A 15,271-nucleotide genomic window follows, 5' to 3' on the forward strand; every position below is an offset into this window, starting at 1 on the left:
TACCTTAGAAATGGAGAATAAATTACAATGATTTTTTGAGTCCCAAAAGGATGAAAGGATAGTAACTATTTAAAAGATACATTCTTTGGATCTACTCTGATCATGTGTGCATCACATAGTCTAACAGCAAGTAGAGTAACAGGAAGGGTTTTGGGCTATATCCCAGCACTATGGGAGGCTGAGGTGGGTGGATCACGAGGTTAGGAGTTTGAGACCAGCCTGGCCAACATAGTGAAATCCCATCTCTACTAAAAACACAAAAAATTAGCTGGGCATGGTGGTGCACACCTGTAGTCCCAGCTACTTGGAAGGCTGAGGCAGGAGAGTCACTTGAACCCGGGAAGCGGAGGTTGCAGTGAGCCGAGATCATGCCACTGCCTTCCAGCCTGGGCAACAGAGCAAGATTCTGTCAAAAAAAAAAAGTAGCCATCATCTGGTGAGGGAAAGAGAGTACACACAAAAAAAATTCAGATAAGGCAGAAAAATATCCATTACTTGATGCTACTAATGAAATCAACCCTTCATCCCCAAATTAGGACAGATAATGGACTATAAAGACTGAGGTCATTCCACTGGGAGGAGATATTTCCTTGAGATAAGAAAGCAAAACGAAGCCAGTTTTGTTATGAAGAGGGGAGAAATGCAAAGGTGCTGAGGCAGAAAACTGAAAGTGCCTGAAAGTGCTGGAGTGATTGGCTCATAGCAAGCAAGAAGAGAATGGCAGGAGGTGAGAGTGGAGAATGGGGAGAGAGAGGCAGTGCAGAGAGGCCTTGTCGGTTCTGATAAAGGAGTTGAGGTTTTTATTCTAAGTGCAGAGAAAAACCACTAAAGGATTGAACAAGATCTGTATCTGTAAAATGACAGTAATCCTCTGCAGGACCATTTCATACACTGGAAAGAGTAACACCGTTTGATGGAGTCTTCACACCTTTAGAGAAGCTACTTACAAAGACCCAACTTAATAGGCAATTGCCAGGAATTAAACTTCATTATTTTGATTCTGTACAAAGTTGACCTTTAGTTCTAGTTGGCAGATGCATGCTTTCTGGACAGGTTAGCCTAGTGGAATGATTTATTCTAGAGCAACTCTAAATAAGATACTTTAAATAAAAAACAGTGCCTCTGAGGAGAAAATAAGTCTCCATTTCCCAATTCAACAGTTGTTCATTCATTCATTGATCTCTCGACTGACTTCTAGAGTAAGATGCTGCCCTTTGGGACAGAAAAGGCTAAGCAGGTCCGTCTTCCCCACACAGTCATCCAGCTCTCCTTTCAGCCCGGGCGTGGTTCACACACTTTGGGATGTACACTTACAGGGTTCACTTCGTAACAGCAGCTGCTTGTTCCCATTGCCAAGTACTTTCCCACAGCAGGTTGTGTTTCTTGAGCCTAATGTGTTCCAGAACTTCCTGTTTCCTTACCAGTTCCTTGATTTAAAAAATTTATTTTTTCTTCACTTTTTCGACAATCTGTATTGAGCACCTGTGCCTATGTGGAGGTAAACACATCACAGAGCATTGAAGAGCAGTGTTGGGGCGGCATTAGCACATGGTGCTAGGGAGCTCAGGGGTGAGCACTTGTCTCTGCCTGAATGGGCTTCCTGGAGGAGGTGACAGAGCTAAGCTTTGAAGGAGTCTCATTCTGACATCTCTGAGAAAGATGGATCAGAGAGTAGAAAGCAATTTGGAGACTGCTGGAGAAATCCAAGGAGAGTCCGAAAAGCCTGGGCTGGTAAGGCAAGTCCAGAGGTAGAGGAAAAGTTTGCTTAAAGAGAAACAGGTTTTCAGGAAATAGAGCCAGTGGAACTTGGAGAATAACTGGGCATAGGGCAAAAGTGAGGTAATTCGAAGAGTTTGCAGCCACACCCATCTGCTCTCCGAGGAATAGTTTCCAAGCTGAAACTCAAAGGTCACCAGTGTTCTTCATGAGATCCTGCCCTGAATCTATTACCCTTTCTCATGACCTCTTTTTGGAACATTGATGAAGAGAAAGTGGTATCATGTATGGTTTCAGAATAAAGTGCTGGAGTCATTGTATTCGCTCATTTTAAGATGCTTTCAAGGAAATACAAATATTATGATTCTTATGCCTATTTTCTGCCAGTGGCAAACCAGTCTTCTAAATATGGTTAATGTGAGAAGTGAAACTATTTTCCTAAATGCTGTTTCTTTTCTCTTTTCATCATGAAGTATATTCGGTGCTCTTCGAACTGGTGCTTATATGGTGTACATTTTGATGACCAAAGGCCTGAAGCAGTCAGTTTGTGACCAGGGTTTTTACAATGGACCTGTCAGCAAATTCTGGGCTTATGCATTTGTGCTAAGCAAAGCACCCGAACTAGGTGAGTATCTTCTTCCATTTCCTCTCCCTCTCTTTGTAGCAACATATCCACAATATTTATTTAGTGACCAAAGGAACAATTTGAAGGTCCTATTTTGTTGGTTTCAGGAAAGTTACAGTGAATGAATTTGAGTTCTTGACTGACTTCTACTTTCTATTGTTCACTCCCTCTTTCCTTTTAAATAATTTTACATTGTGCATATTAACAGCAGATAGTTTATACCGAACATGCTGATTTTTTAGCTCTACTAAAAATATACTGCCAGGGACTTATAAAATGTACACAGCCACCTTTAAAAGGCCCACTGAGCTGAGCTAATATTAAAATATGGGGGAAAAAAGAACAACACAGCTATTTCCAAGTCCCGTATCTGAGCGTACTTTCATCTGTAGAGTTAGGATTCAGATTAGGAATTAAGCTTTTCATTTGGGGACCCTCATGTTCTCATTAACAAATGCTAAGGGTTGGTCTCTGGTGGTGTTTGATTTTAATCATCAAGACTGGCCTTAGGGAAGGCGAATGTAATTTACCTTCTAGAAATTAATAGAAAATACAGGCTGTATTTGTAGATTTCTATAATTTTTCCCTCAACTCTTTAATGGTCTTGAATGTAAGTGTGGCACAGGTTAGCAGAAATAGTAAAGTCAAGGAGCTGATGTGGGCACAGTTTTCCAGGAAAATGTCTTTATTTACACAGAAAGAGATCTAGTGGTGACAATAAGCTCTGAGTACATCCATGAGTAATACTAGCAAACTGGTACAGATTGTACAGGTACAAACTGGTAAGGCAAACCTGGTCACCGTCTGGGGTTCTGGGGTTTTTTTTACCTGCAATTAAGAATTATACATATTTAGTTCAAAAGATATCAATTGCGATTTTTGCCATGGTTTTCAATGGCAAAACTGCAATTACTTTTGCACCAACCTAATATGTATTGTCCCCTCACCTCTTTCTCCTAAAGAGGGAGATCGAGGTTATACTTTCCTTACAAACCACCTGCAATATAAGCTATGAGCAGTCTCTGTAAGGTGCTCTTTGTTCATGCCCCATGTCTATTCAGATAGAATGGGAAGAGTCTGATGTGTGCAGGCCAGCAACCCAGCCGCCTTCCACTGGAAGCCAGAAACCTGCTGTTTACAAGTAGATGACAGTTGGTTTGAGCTACTGTCATCCCAGGTCAAAAACAAGGGAAGAACAACAGAAGAAAATTTTTCCTGAAAGCCTTTTCTAAGAGGGGCAGAGGTACAAAGATAGTCCAAAATAACTAGATAACTACCGCATGCATGTGCACGCCTGCACCCCTCCCCGACACACATACGCCTATACACACGCAGCCTATGAAAATGGTCTCAGGCTAAAATGCATTAGTGTGGATTCATTTAGCCATTCATTCAATGCATTTATGTTAAGCACCGGCTGAAATAGAATGGCAACTTTATCTAAAAGGAATTTTATGATACAAATTTTATGAACCAGACCCCAGGAGGTATTGGTACCACTAGGTATGAAGTCATAGGCTAAAGAAGTGGTTTTCACCCTGGATTTACAGACAATGCCTGAAAAATCTGAAGAGGTATTTCGGGGAATTTTAAAATTATATGAGAATATTTTAATTTGCTTTGATTCATAGAGTTTCTGAATCAGAGCACTTGTTCTCAAACTGGGGTTGATCTGAGAGTGTGAGCATGTATTCTTTACTCTTGGGGTTTTGTGACTCTTTTTTCTCCCCACTGAGACAGAATCTCACTGTGTTGCCTGGGCTGGAGTGCAGTGGTGCTATCTCAGCTCACTGCAACCTTCGCGTCCCGGGTTCGAACGATTCTCGTGCCTCAGCCTCCCGAGTAGCTGAGATTACAGGTGTGCGCCACAGCACCTGGCTAATTTTTGTATTTTTAGTAGAGACAGGGTTTTCACCATGTTGGCCAGTCTGGATTTGAACTCCTGACCTCAGGTAATCAGCCCTCCTTGGCCTCTAAAGTGCTGGGATTACAGGCATGAGCTACTGTGCCCGGCTGCGGCTTTTTTTCTTTAAAATAAATTTACACATTATTAAAGTTTGAATTATCTTAGTTGAGAAATATATCCCTCTGACTTTTATGCTATTTAATAACCTTATAAATCCCCTATCTTTTTTGACAAAGGCCTGACTACAGCTACAGAAATGTAGCAAATGCATGAAACATGTGAGTTCCCCTGAATGCTACCCCTGAACACTTCAACAATTTCTACCTTTTACTACCTCCCCCCCAGATTTTTTTTTTTTAATAAGAAATGGTATGATATGTCTGACCTTTAAGCCTCAGATCGCAAAGAAGCAGCCTCAGTGTTTTCTTCTAGAAATGCCTTTTCCCTGCAAGGAATACTTGTCTGTGTTGTGTTCTGAGTTATATGCAGCTGTATTTGAGGTGCTTGAGAACAAACATAGTCCTTTCTACCTTTTGGAGGAATAATTTATTGAAATGCCACCTCAAGCTATCTATAGTGATGAATTTCCTTTAAAGACATAATCAGACCTATGCTCTCTGTCCTCCTGACTTTTAGGATTCCTAGAGAAGACCTATTAGTGTAGCAACCAGAGGTATTCATGTTTTCATCTTCTATCTTGGTTGTGTTGATGCTGATGATCTTAATATCACCTGTCTTAATTTAATCCAGGCCCAAATGTCCACTCCCCTCAGCCTCATGGCGGACATTGTAATTGAACAGAGTTTTCCCTCTTGAGCCCCAAAGGAGCCATAGTCCAGTCTCCTATTTGCAGTCAACAGGAGTGGTGTGCCGCTGGCATGATAATCCCTTTCCCTGGAAAGGACTCATTCATCACAAAAACTTGTAGTAGTCCTTTGTGGATTATCCAATAATTGATCCTTCTGTAGTTAAAATATGAGATTGAAGTGTTGGGAAAAATAATATTCTAATCTTGATGTAGTTTTTAATGAGGCTAATTAGTAACATAAATTCTTCATATAGTTTCAAACGCTTTATAGAGATAATTTTCATGTCCTGAATACTTTTTTTTTTTTTTTTTTTTTTTTTACATTTTAAAATATGGGATATTATTCTTCAAATACTCTGGAGCTCCTCTGACAATGGCCATTCAGAGGTTAACTGCTGACTCAAAACAGGTCCAAAATCAGTGCAAGTGTCTCCAAGACAAGCAGACCTAGGTCTTTACGTAGTCAACATGTTTGCCTGGATGACTTTTTTTTCCCATGCATTTTGGACGTTAAATTTCTTTCCAGTTTGTGTAGTTGGGAAATCTTGTCTCCACTACTGAGTTAAGAGAGATTTACCCATTTCGATTATTTAGAACTTTTCTTATTTTTAGGTCCCAAGTTTTACCTTTCAATATTCTAAGACTCTAGACTCTCTTATGAGCATCAAAAGGAAAAGATCTTGTGAGGAAAAAAACAGTTCTTCCATGTACAATACTGAAACTGTATCCCCCCAGCTCCCACAAACTCAAACTCTTGTTTTAAATTGCAGTAAAATATACACACTGTTCAGATTGTTGAGCAACCATCACTCCATCAACTTCCAGAACTTTTGCATCTTCCCCAACTGAAATGCTTCTCATTCCACACTAACTCCCCCTTCACTAAACTCTTAATAAATAGCAAGAAGAGCTTTCTGTTTCAGCAGAAAACCGTGTGCTCATTTCAGTGAATTATGGGGTTGCAGGCCACTAGAACAAGTGAGAGGAAGAGAGCCACTAACCTGCTTTGTGTGCCAAATCTTTGAGCACCTACTATTTGGATTATATTAAAACCTGCTGAGATTTTGTTTTGTTAGAACTTGGAAACATCTGCTGTGAGCCCAGGTCTTTGCTCAGTTGAGCATGTCATTGTTTTTGAAGCTCTGACTCAGCAGCACTCTAGCTAGCTCTGGGAAGAGGGACTCAGCTGTGTGTCACAAACCACACACAGAGTAGCCTCTCTGTGTCTCTTGGTGGCCAAGAACACCCTGGGGATTTCCAAATGCTTGTTGCTTTTCCTGCAGCTGCAAAGGTGTAGTTAAGAAGGGACACTTGGGTATAAGGAACACCATGCCCTGCCTGAAAGCTGACTCTTCCATGATAATAATTGGATCAAAGGTTAGAGAAATCATGATAAAAAGAACATGAGCCAGGAGGTAGCTAAAATGACATGACTGAAACATCCAAGAGTCTAAAGTCCCATTGCTTGTACTTGGCCAGCATCCTTCCCGTTATGCCAACAGGACATTTGAACAACAAAGATTGACCAACTCAAATGCACAGTTCCTCTGATAGTTAACATTTCTGGGTCACTCCATAGCTTCTGGAAAGCCTGAAATTACCTTCACTTGGCATGACTCTGGCTCATGACAAATTAAATGTGACATTATGTGGTTTCCCCAGAGGAAAAATAATTTGTACCTGCTAGAGCGACATGACTGATGCATCTCAGCTGCCATATCCAAAACCGTGCGAGGACTCAGTTAGCTCTTCTGGAGCCCCACCAGTTCCCCCTGCTTGAGGGAAACTACCACTCTTTTGGGTCAGCAGTCTTGGGGATAGTAACCCTGATAGAGCATTGAATGGTATTACTGATCAGCTCCAGAGCCATTGCTGCGAGACGCTCAGTTTCATTCCTGCACCCACCATCCCGCATATGTGTTCTGGAAAAAACTCCTAAGCAAATTTAAGTTAATTTTGTCATTGAAATTTTGGGACATGTTTTCTCCCCTCCTACCCCTCCACTCCACTCCACTCCCTAAAGTAACTAGAAATACCCAGTGTGTCTCAGATAAACCTGAGATACACCCTCACCTCCAGACAGGAGAAACACAAAGCCGTTCTTAACTCCAGAATTGTACCTTCCACTTTCCATCCCACACTGGCCCATTCTAATATGGTTTTTCTTAATCATTCTTTAGACAGTAAGATTTTAATATAAAAGTGATGATAGAGTTAAACTAAAGAATTAGGATGAAATGCATATCACTTTATGACAAATTTATTATAATGTGTTTGGAATTGTATGGGGATTTATATTTTAGTTAATGCTAACAGACTCATAAAAGCATCTATTCAATTATGAATGACTCAATTTGTTTTAAACATACAGTTTCTTAGACATCTACCTTCTTTACACTATGAACAAAGGTAGCTGGAATTGATTGTGTCTACGTTATTGTCAACAGAGGGATTGGAGGCACAGAGTAGTAGTTATACAGAAACGGTGGCTCTCTGACAGGCACACAAAAATAGCACAGTTTAACACTGAGAAGTAGACCCGGGGTCTCCTGACACCAGTTTTGTCCCTTAAGTATGAGTGTTACCATCAGCATCCATCATTGTTAGCCTGCCTGACATTTATAGACACCATAAAAATCAGGCATCTTGCAAGAGAGAAGATGACTTCAACAAAAATTTGATAGTAAGTTCAGAAATATGACAACTGACAACTTTCCTATTTATTTATTTTTTGAGATGGAGTCTCGCCCTGTCATCCGGGCTAGAGTACAATGGCGTGATCTTGGCTCACTGCAACCTCTGCCTCCCGGGTTCAAGTGATTCTCCTGCCTCAGACTCCTGAGTAGCTGGGATTACAGGTGGCTGCCACCATGCTCAGCTAATTTTTTATTTTATTACTTATTTATTTATTTGAGATGGAGTCTCACGTCTCACTCTGTCGCCCAGGCTGGAGTGCAGTGGCGCAATCTCGGCTCACTGCAAGCTCCGCTGCCCGGGTTCATGCCATTCTCCTGCCTCAGCCTCCAGAGTAGCTGGGACTAACAGGTGCCCGCCACCACCCCTGGCTACTTTTTTTTTTTTTTGCTTTTTTTTTTTTTTTTTTTTGCTTTACAGTAGAGACAAGGTTTCACCATGTTAGCCAGGACGGTCTCAATCTCCTGACGTCGTGATCCGCCCACCTCGGGCTCCCAAAGTGCTGGTATTACAGGTGTGAGCCACCGTGCCAACCTAATTTTTGTATTTTTAGTAGAGATGGGGTTTCACCATGTTGGCCAGGCTGGTCTCGAACTCCTGACCTCAAGTGATCCCCCCCCTGCTTCGGCCTCCCAAAGTGCTGGGATGACAGGCGTGAGCCACGGCACCCAGCCAACTTTCTTTTTCTATTGTAAACAAATAAGAAATAATACTATTTAACAGTTTAGTAGGAAAATAAACTAATAGCTCTCCTAATGAATGGAATGGGGCACCATCTGTATCCTTCCAGCCACTGTCATTAGAACCTTAGAAGTCTTTCCCCACAGCCCAGCATGCTTTGACCTTGCCTGGTGCAAGCGTTTTAGGCCATCTGTGAAGTACATGAGGGATAAGGCAGGAATAAGTTCTAGCTTTTTTTGCGCTTAGTTAAATTTCAGAAGAAGAAGATCCAGGGCCAGGCACGGTGGCTCACGCCTATAGTCCCAGCACTTTAGGAGGCTGAGGCCAGCAGATAGCTTGAGCTCAGGAGTTCAAGACCTCATCTCTACTAAAAAAGTTTTTTTTAATCAGCTGGGCTTGGTAGCACGTGCCTGCAGTCCTAGCTACTCCTGAGGCTGCAGTGGGAGGATCACTTGAGCCCAGGAGATCAAGTCTTCAGTGAGCTGTGATGGCATGTAGGTGACAGGGCGAGACCCTATCTCAAAAACAAAATAAAAAATTAAAAGAACCTTCTAACTCTTGTTTTTACACAAAAAGAAGCCAGGTTTGAGTTCACCAAACGTCATGAAGGATGTCAATTTTTCCCATGTGTTATAACCACAGAGATAGGAAGGAGAAAGATGCATTCACCTGCATTAGCCTGTTTCTGTCCCACATCCTAGTGTATCTTCCCTTATTCTCTTACTCGATAATGTAATTGGGTGTATTTTTCACTGGGCTTGCTCTTCATCCAATTTTACATAAATGTTCTACAGTCTATTTTCAGAGCCCTGAGACTTTTCAGTGAAGCATTGCAGATACATAGCATCTACCCACCTCAGCATAATTCTAGCTTTCGTAATATAAATTCCCTGCCTCAGAAGCTATGGTCTTTTCCTTCAAAGGGATATTGTTAGACGAAATTTTGATAAATCCTGGAAAGCTTTTCAGTTAATTCTATAAAATGAAAACTGTTATTTTCAATTTCTCCTCACTTGATTCACTGGTATAAAATATTCCTATTACCCTTGTCAGCGAATGTGTATAGAAGAGGACTTTTGTCCCCCTTTTTCTGTCTGTCTTTTGTTTAGATTTTACTTTTCTCACTGCCATTTGGCAAGGCTTCGTAATTTACAGGGAGCTCACAAGGACATGTGTTTGAGGGGCACCTTTTGTCATGTACCAAAGAAAAAGTATGGTTTTACTACTCTAGAGAGGCCTTAGAACATTTTGCTGGGCACTTGAGTTCCAGTGCGTTTCTTTTGATTGATAAAGGATCTAAGACAAGTCACCGGTCCCCTCCAGGTGATATTTCCTAAGATGTATAGTTGAGTTGGGAGTTGGCAACATAGTTGTTAATGTCCCTTCCAGATCAATGATGGATAAGATTTTGTGTGAAATACCTTGAAAGAAACATTTGCTGCTTGCAGACTGTGTGTGAAGAGGGCCATGCTGATTATCCACTTAATCCTCAGGCAATTCCATGCTACTCTTTTAAATTATCACCATTTATATAGATGAGGAAACTAGAAATAGTGAGGACAAGTAACTTGTCCAGGGTCACAGAGCTAGTAAGTACCAGTCATGGGTTCTAATCCCATCCATGTAACCCTCCAGTCCTAGCTCAGGATGTCTACCCTCTTATAAAACCGTAAGTCATCGTTATTGGTGGTCAAGGATCTCACGTACCTTCTTCCCCTTTGTCTTTCAGGAGATACAATATTCATTGTTCTGAGGAAGCAGAAGCTGATCTTCCTGCACTGGTATCACCACATCACTGTGCTCCTGTATTCTTGGTACTCCTACAAAGACATGGTTGCCGGGGGAGGTTGGTTCATGACTATGAACTATAGCGTGCACGCCGTGATGTACTCTTACTATGCCTTGCGGGCGGCAGGTTTCCGAGTCTCCCGGAAGTTTGCCATGTTCATCACCTTGTCCCAGATCACTCAGATGCTGATGGGCTGTGTGATTAACTACCTGGTCTTCTACTGGATGCAGCATGACCAGTGTCACTCTCACTTTCAGAACATCTTCTGGTCCTCACTCATGTACCTCAGCTACCTTGTGCTCTTCTGCCATTTCTTCTTTGAGGCCTACATCGGCAAAATGAGGAAAACAACGAAAGCTGAATAGTGTTGGAACTGAGGAGGAAGCCATAGCTCAGGGTCATCAAGAAAAATAATAGACAAAAGAAAATGGCACAAGGAATCACACGTGGTGCAGCTAAAACAAAACAAAACATGAGCAAACACAAAACCCAAGGCAGCTTAGGGATAATTAGGTTGATTTAACCCAGTAAGTTTATGATCCTTTTAGGGTGAGGACTCACTGAGTGCACCTCCATCTCCAAGCACTGCTGCTGGAAGACCCCATTCCCTCTTTATCTGTCAACTCTAGGACAAGGGAGAACAAAAGCAAGCCAGAGGCAGAGGAGACTAATCAAAGGCAAACAAAGGCTATTAACACATAGGAAAAAAATGTATTTACTAAGTGTCACATTTCTCTAAGATGAAAGATTTTTACTCTAGAAACTGTGGGCACACACACACACAATCCTTTCTAACTTTATGGACACTAAACTGGAGCCAATAGAAAAGATAAAAATGAAAGAGACACAGGGTGTATGTCTAGAACAATAATGCTTTTGTAGAAACTAAAGCCTTTTTAAGAAATGTCAGCTGCTGTAGCCCCCATGAGAAAAGATGTCTTAATCATCCTTATGAAAACAGATGTAAACAACTATATTTCAACTAACTTCATCTTCACTGCATAGCCTCAGGCTAGTGAGTTTGCCAAAACCAAAGGGGGCAAATACTTCCCCAAGGTTCTTCCTGGGAGGATGGAAACAGTGCAGCCCAGGTCCCATGGGGGCAGCTCCATCCCAGAGCATTTCTGATAGTTGAACTGTAATTTTCACTCTTAAATGAGATATGAAGCATTATCCTTTTGTTCAGTTGCCCCGGGCTTTTGAACAGAAGAGTAAATACAGAATCGAAAAGATAAACACTTGACCAAACAATGTGAAACAGGTTGTGTAGTATTTGTAAAAAGGCCCGGCCCAGGACCACAGTGAGCTAGAAAAGGGAGAAAGGCAGTGGGAAAAGAGGTGAGCCGAAGATCAATTCGAGAGACAGACGGTGTGTATGCCCCTCCCTGTTTGACTTCGCACACACTCATAACTTTCCAAATGAAACATTGTACCGCGTATATTTTCAATATTTTTGTGAATTCCAAAAGGAAATCACAGGGCTGTTCCTGATACTGGGGGAACACTGTGTTTCTGCATCATCAGCATTTGCTCCCCAAGCAATGTAGAGGTGTGTAAAGTGCCCTCTGCTGGCTGAATGGCAATACTACAACAAACTTCAAGGCAAGTTTGGCTGAAAACAGTTGACAACAAAGGGCCCCCTATACACTTATCCCTCAAATTTTAAGTGATATGAAACACTTGTCATATCTTTGGCCAAATCAGAAGATACTCACCCTGCTTCAAGTCAGCTTCAGAAATGTTTTAGAAGGGACTTTCGCTCTGGAACTCAAAATCAATTTATTAAGAGCCATATTCTTTAAAAAAAAAAAAAAAAACTGGATAATATTATCTGTAATACTTCAGTCCTTTACAAGCCAAATACATGTGTCAATGTTCCTAGTATTTCAAGGAAGCAATTATGTAAAGTGGTTCAATGTGACATAATAGTGTTATAATTGGTTAAGTAGCTTAATGATTAGGCAAACTAGATGAAAAGATTAGGGGCTTCTACACTGCATAGATTCCATGCACATAGCCACGCATACACACACACATGTGGGGTACACTGAACTTCAAAGCCCAAATGAATAGAAACACATTTTCTGGCTAGCAGAAAAAAAAAAACAAAAAAAAAACTGTTGTTTCTCTTTCTTGCTTTGAGAGTGTACAGTAAAAGGGATTTTTTCAAATTATTTTTATATTATTTTAGCTTTAATTGTGCTGTCGTTCATGAAACAGAGCTGCTCTGCTTTTCTGTCAGAGATGGCAAGGGCTTTTTCAGCATCTCATTTATGTGTGGAATTTAAAAAGAATAAAGTTTTATTCCATTCTGTGTGAATGGTTTGAGCAGTGAACAAAGAATCCATGCAAACCAAGTCATGACTGGAAGAAATGGGGAGCGGGGGGCAGCGCAGGGGAGGAAAGTTGTTACATCTGTGTTAAATGATTGTGAGTGGTCTATAATGTCTTGAAGTTGGTTCATAGATGAGACACAATTGATGGAGGAATGTATTATAAATTATGCAAAATCTGACATGAGCTGAAAAGACAGGTCCTGTTACAAGAACTAATAGATGCTTAGGATGCAAATGTTATTTTGAGCTTTGCAAATACATGATACCGTGCAATAAGCCTTTTTTCCTTATAACAGAAAATGAGAATAATTAAAATGAGGAGAAGGCCACATAACAATTGACTTGAGTTTAATTGAAAGACCCATTGGAGGCTCATCTGGTTGATTTAATTATTTAATTCAGTGATTTATTACAGATCTCTTAATGCAGGTTAGAATACGGAAGTGAGCATAAACCTTAAAAAGACTCTGAATGATGCTTCCAAAGCACTTTCATCTTGGTATTAGGTTCATGTTTGTCTTTACTTGTAAAATAATTTGGAATTTTTGTTTACAGGGTGAATGTCTTAATAGTTTTAAAATTAGCTAAATATATCTAAAGGCATTTCCAATGTTTATCATGGGAGGAAAAAAGCCACATTTTTTTAAAAAACAAAACAAAACGAAATTTTGGTAGTATAGGTTCAATGCACTGTTTTTAACATCTCAGCTTAGCTGCTTTAATCATATCAAGATATGAGGCTGGATCACTGGCCCATGACAAATCTGAAACCTACCAGAGAATTGACTGCCACATAGATAATCCTGCTGTCAGTTAACATTCCAGAAAAACTTGGGCAGGCAGGTTTTTATAACTGCCCCACTATGCTGCAATAGATTATCTTTCTATTGAAGATTTTCCACTGCATCCCAATCCTACTATGGTGAAAACATTGTTCTTGGACTAAAAAAATCCTTTATTTCACACACACACAATTTCATACACTAGGTCTGAGCATCAACCCAAGCCCATGAGTTTGCAATGAAGTTCTAGTGAGAAGTGCTCTATTCATAAAGCAGGGGGTTTATGTGACCTTCTAGTGTTGCTTATGGGAAAAGAGTAACTACCATATTACATCTAACGGAAGGCCAAAGTACCAAATTAAAACCACAGATTGAAGTTGTTCTTCAAAGTCACTTACTCCCATCCTTCTAATTATGCTCCACTACAAAAGTAAGGGGAGAAGAGGTAATGCTGTACATGTACATTGCTAGAGGGAAAAGAAAGGCTTGATTATATCCCCTCGCTTCTCCATCTCTCTGCTTACATAAAGAAACTGATTAGAAAAGAGACTAATGTATCTGGACTGAGTTAGAAACTTCGTATGAGTGGGCTTTATAGAATTGATGGGAAAGACAGTGGGAACCTAGGAGAACAGAGAGACCCACGGAATGTCTTTTTTTCTTTTCTTTCTTTCTTTTTTTTTTTTTTTTTTTTTTTTTTTGAGACAGAGTTTTGCTCTTGTTGCCCAGGCTGGAGTGCAGTGGCGCAATCTTGACTCACTGCAACCTCCGCCTCCCAGGTTCCAGCAATTCTCCTGCCTCAGCCTCCCAAGTAGCTGAGGTTACAGGTGCCCACCACCACACCCAGCTAATTTTTGTATTTTTAGTAGAGACAGTGTTTCACCATGTTGGCCAGGCTGGTCTCAAACTCCTGACCTCAAGTGATCCACCCGCCTTGGTCTCCCAAAGTGCTGTGATTATAGGCGTGAGCCACCGTGCCTGGCCCAGAATGTCTTTTTTAATCAGATGTAGCATCTTCATAAGGTAAAGCCTGTCACATCAGAGTAACAAAGCTCCTGGAGTAGAGTGATGCTAGAATAGAATGTTTCGGAAGTCTGGCCATAGTCCCAGATTCTGAATTACCTGGGAGAGACAAGGTGCTCAGGTTACTATTTTTTCTTTATTCTGATAGTACAGCCTCTACTGAGAGACCATGTGTGTGTCACACAACCGAGGCAGCTAGGGCATATTCTGAGGGCTTTTTTTTTTTTTGCTGGGGGTGGGGGGTTGCTTAATGATTCTTTAACAGAGTAACTGGATTGGCCAAGGTCTGATTCAAGAGGCTATGAGGAGAGTGGAGAACTCTGCCTCTCAAGAGTTCAGAGCTTTAAGTTGTATAAGCATAGTCCATGTCCACCTCTTGTAAACACTTATTTCCTTAAAAGTTTCCATCGTGAAAAATATTATCATGTCAAAGTTTTATGAGCGCCCAGAACGTCCCTGTAGTCAAATGTAGTGTCTTTCTCTAGTCTCTGTTTTCGGTATTAAATACCTTGCTCTCAATTTAGGATGATCGTAAGGCCTATGTTCGTGCTGTGAGTCATTGTCTCCCACAGCTTTTAAAACGTCTTTCTGTGTCTTTTCTATACAACACCTGATTCTTTGTGCCTCAGACTCATTGCCATCAGGAAGAGACTCTGCCAAGATCCACCACCACATTTGGCCAGTGGTGTATACACATTAAAGTGAGCGCTGATGAAATCACAATGCCCTATTTTGTTCTGACAATCAGTATGAAGGGGTAGGTCCCAGTGTGCCAATGAGCCAACACCTCTGTATGCTGGTATCCAAGACTTACACAAAACAAGTGTCAGTGCAGTCACGGCATTTTCTTGAATGCTGTTGTGGTAGACCAGTTATAAACATCTGTGAGCCATATGGCACAACTCATGGCT

The 15,271-nt window shown here is 41.0% G+C and overlaps 1 protein-coding gene across 2 annotated transcripts in view; it reads left to right on the forward strand.

Annotated features, from left to right (window-relative positions):
• The window catches only part of LOC105486253 (ELOVL fatty acid elongase 6), a 150,013-nt gene extending 135,988 nt beyond the window's left edge, over positions 1 to 14,025 (forward strand). For both annotated transcript variants that reach the window (XM_011749010.3, XM_011749011.3), the window contains 2 exons: positions 2,190 to 2,341; positions 10,160 to 14,025. In XM_011749010.3, the coding sequence (XP_011747312.1) occupies positions 2,190 to 2,341; positions 10,160 to 10,584 (577 nt within the window). In that variant the 3' untranslated portion in view covers positions 10,585 to 14,025. The remainder of the gene's footprint in view (positions 1 to 2,189; positions 2,342 to 10,159) is intronic.
• Positions 14,026 to 15,271: the final 1,246 nt, after the last annotated feature.

This window comes from Macaca nemestrina, chromosome 3 (genome assembly GCF_043159975.1).
Source record: "Macaca nemestrina isolate mMacNem1 chromosome 3, mMacNem.hap1, whole genome shotgun sequence".
NCBI lineage: Eukaryota > Metazoa > Chordata > Mammalia > Primates > Cercopithecidae > Macaca > Macaca nemestrina.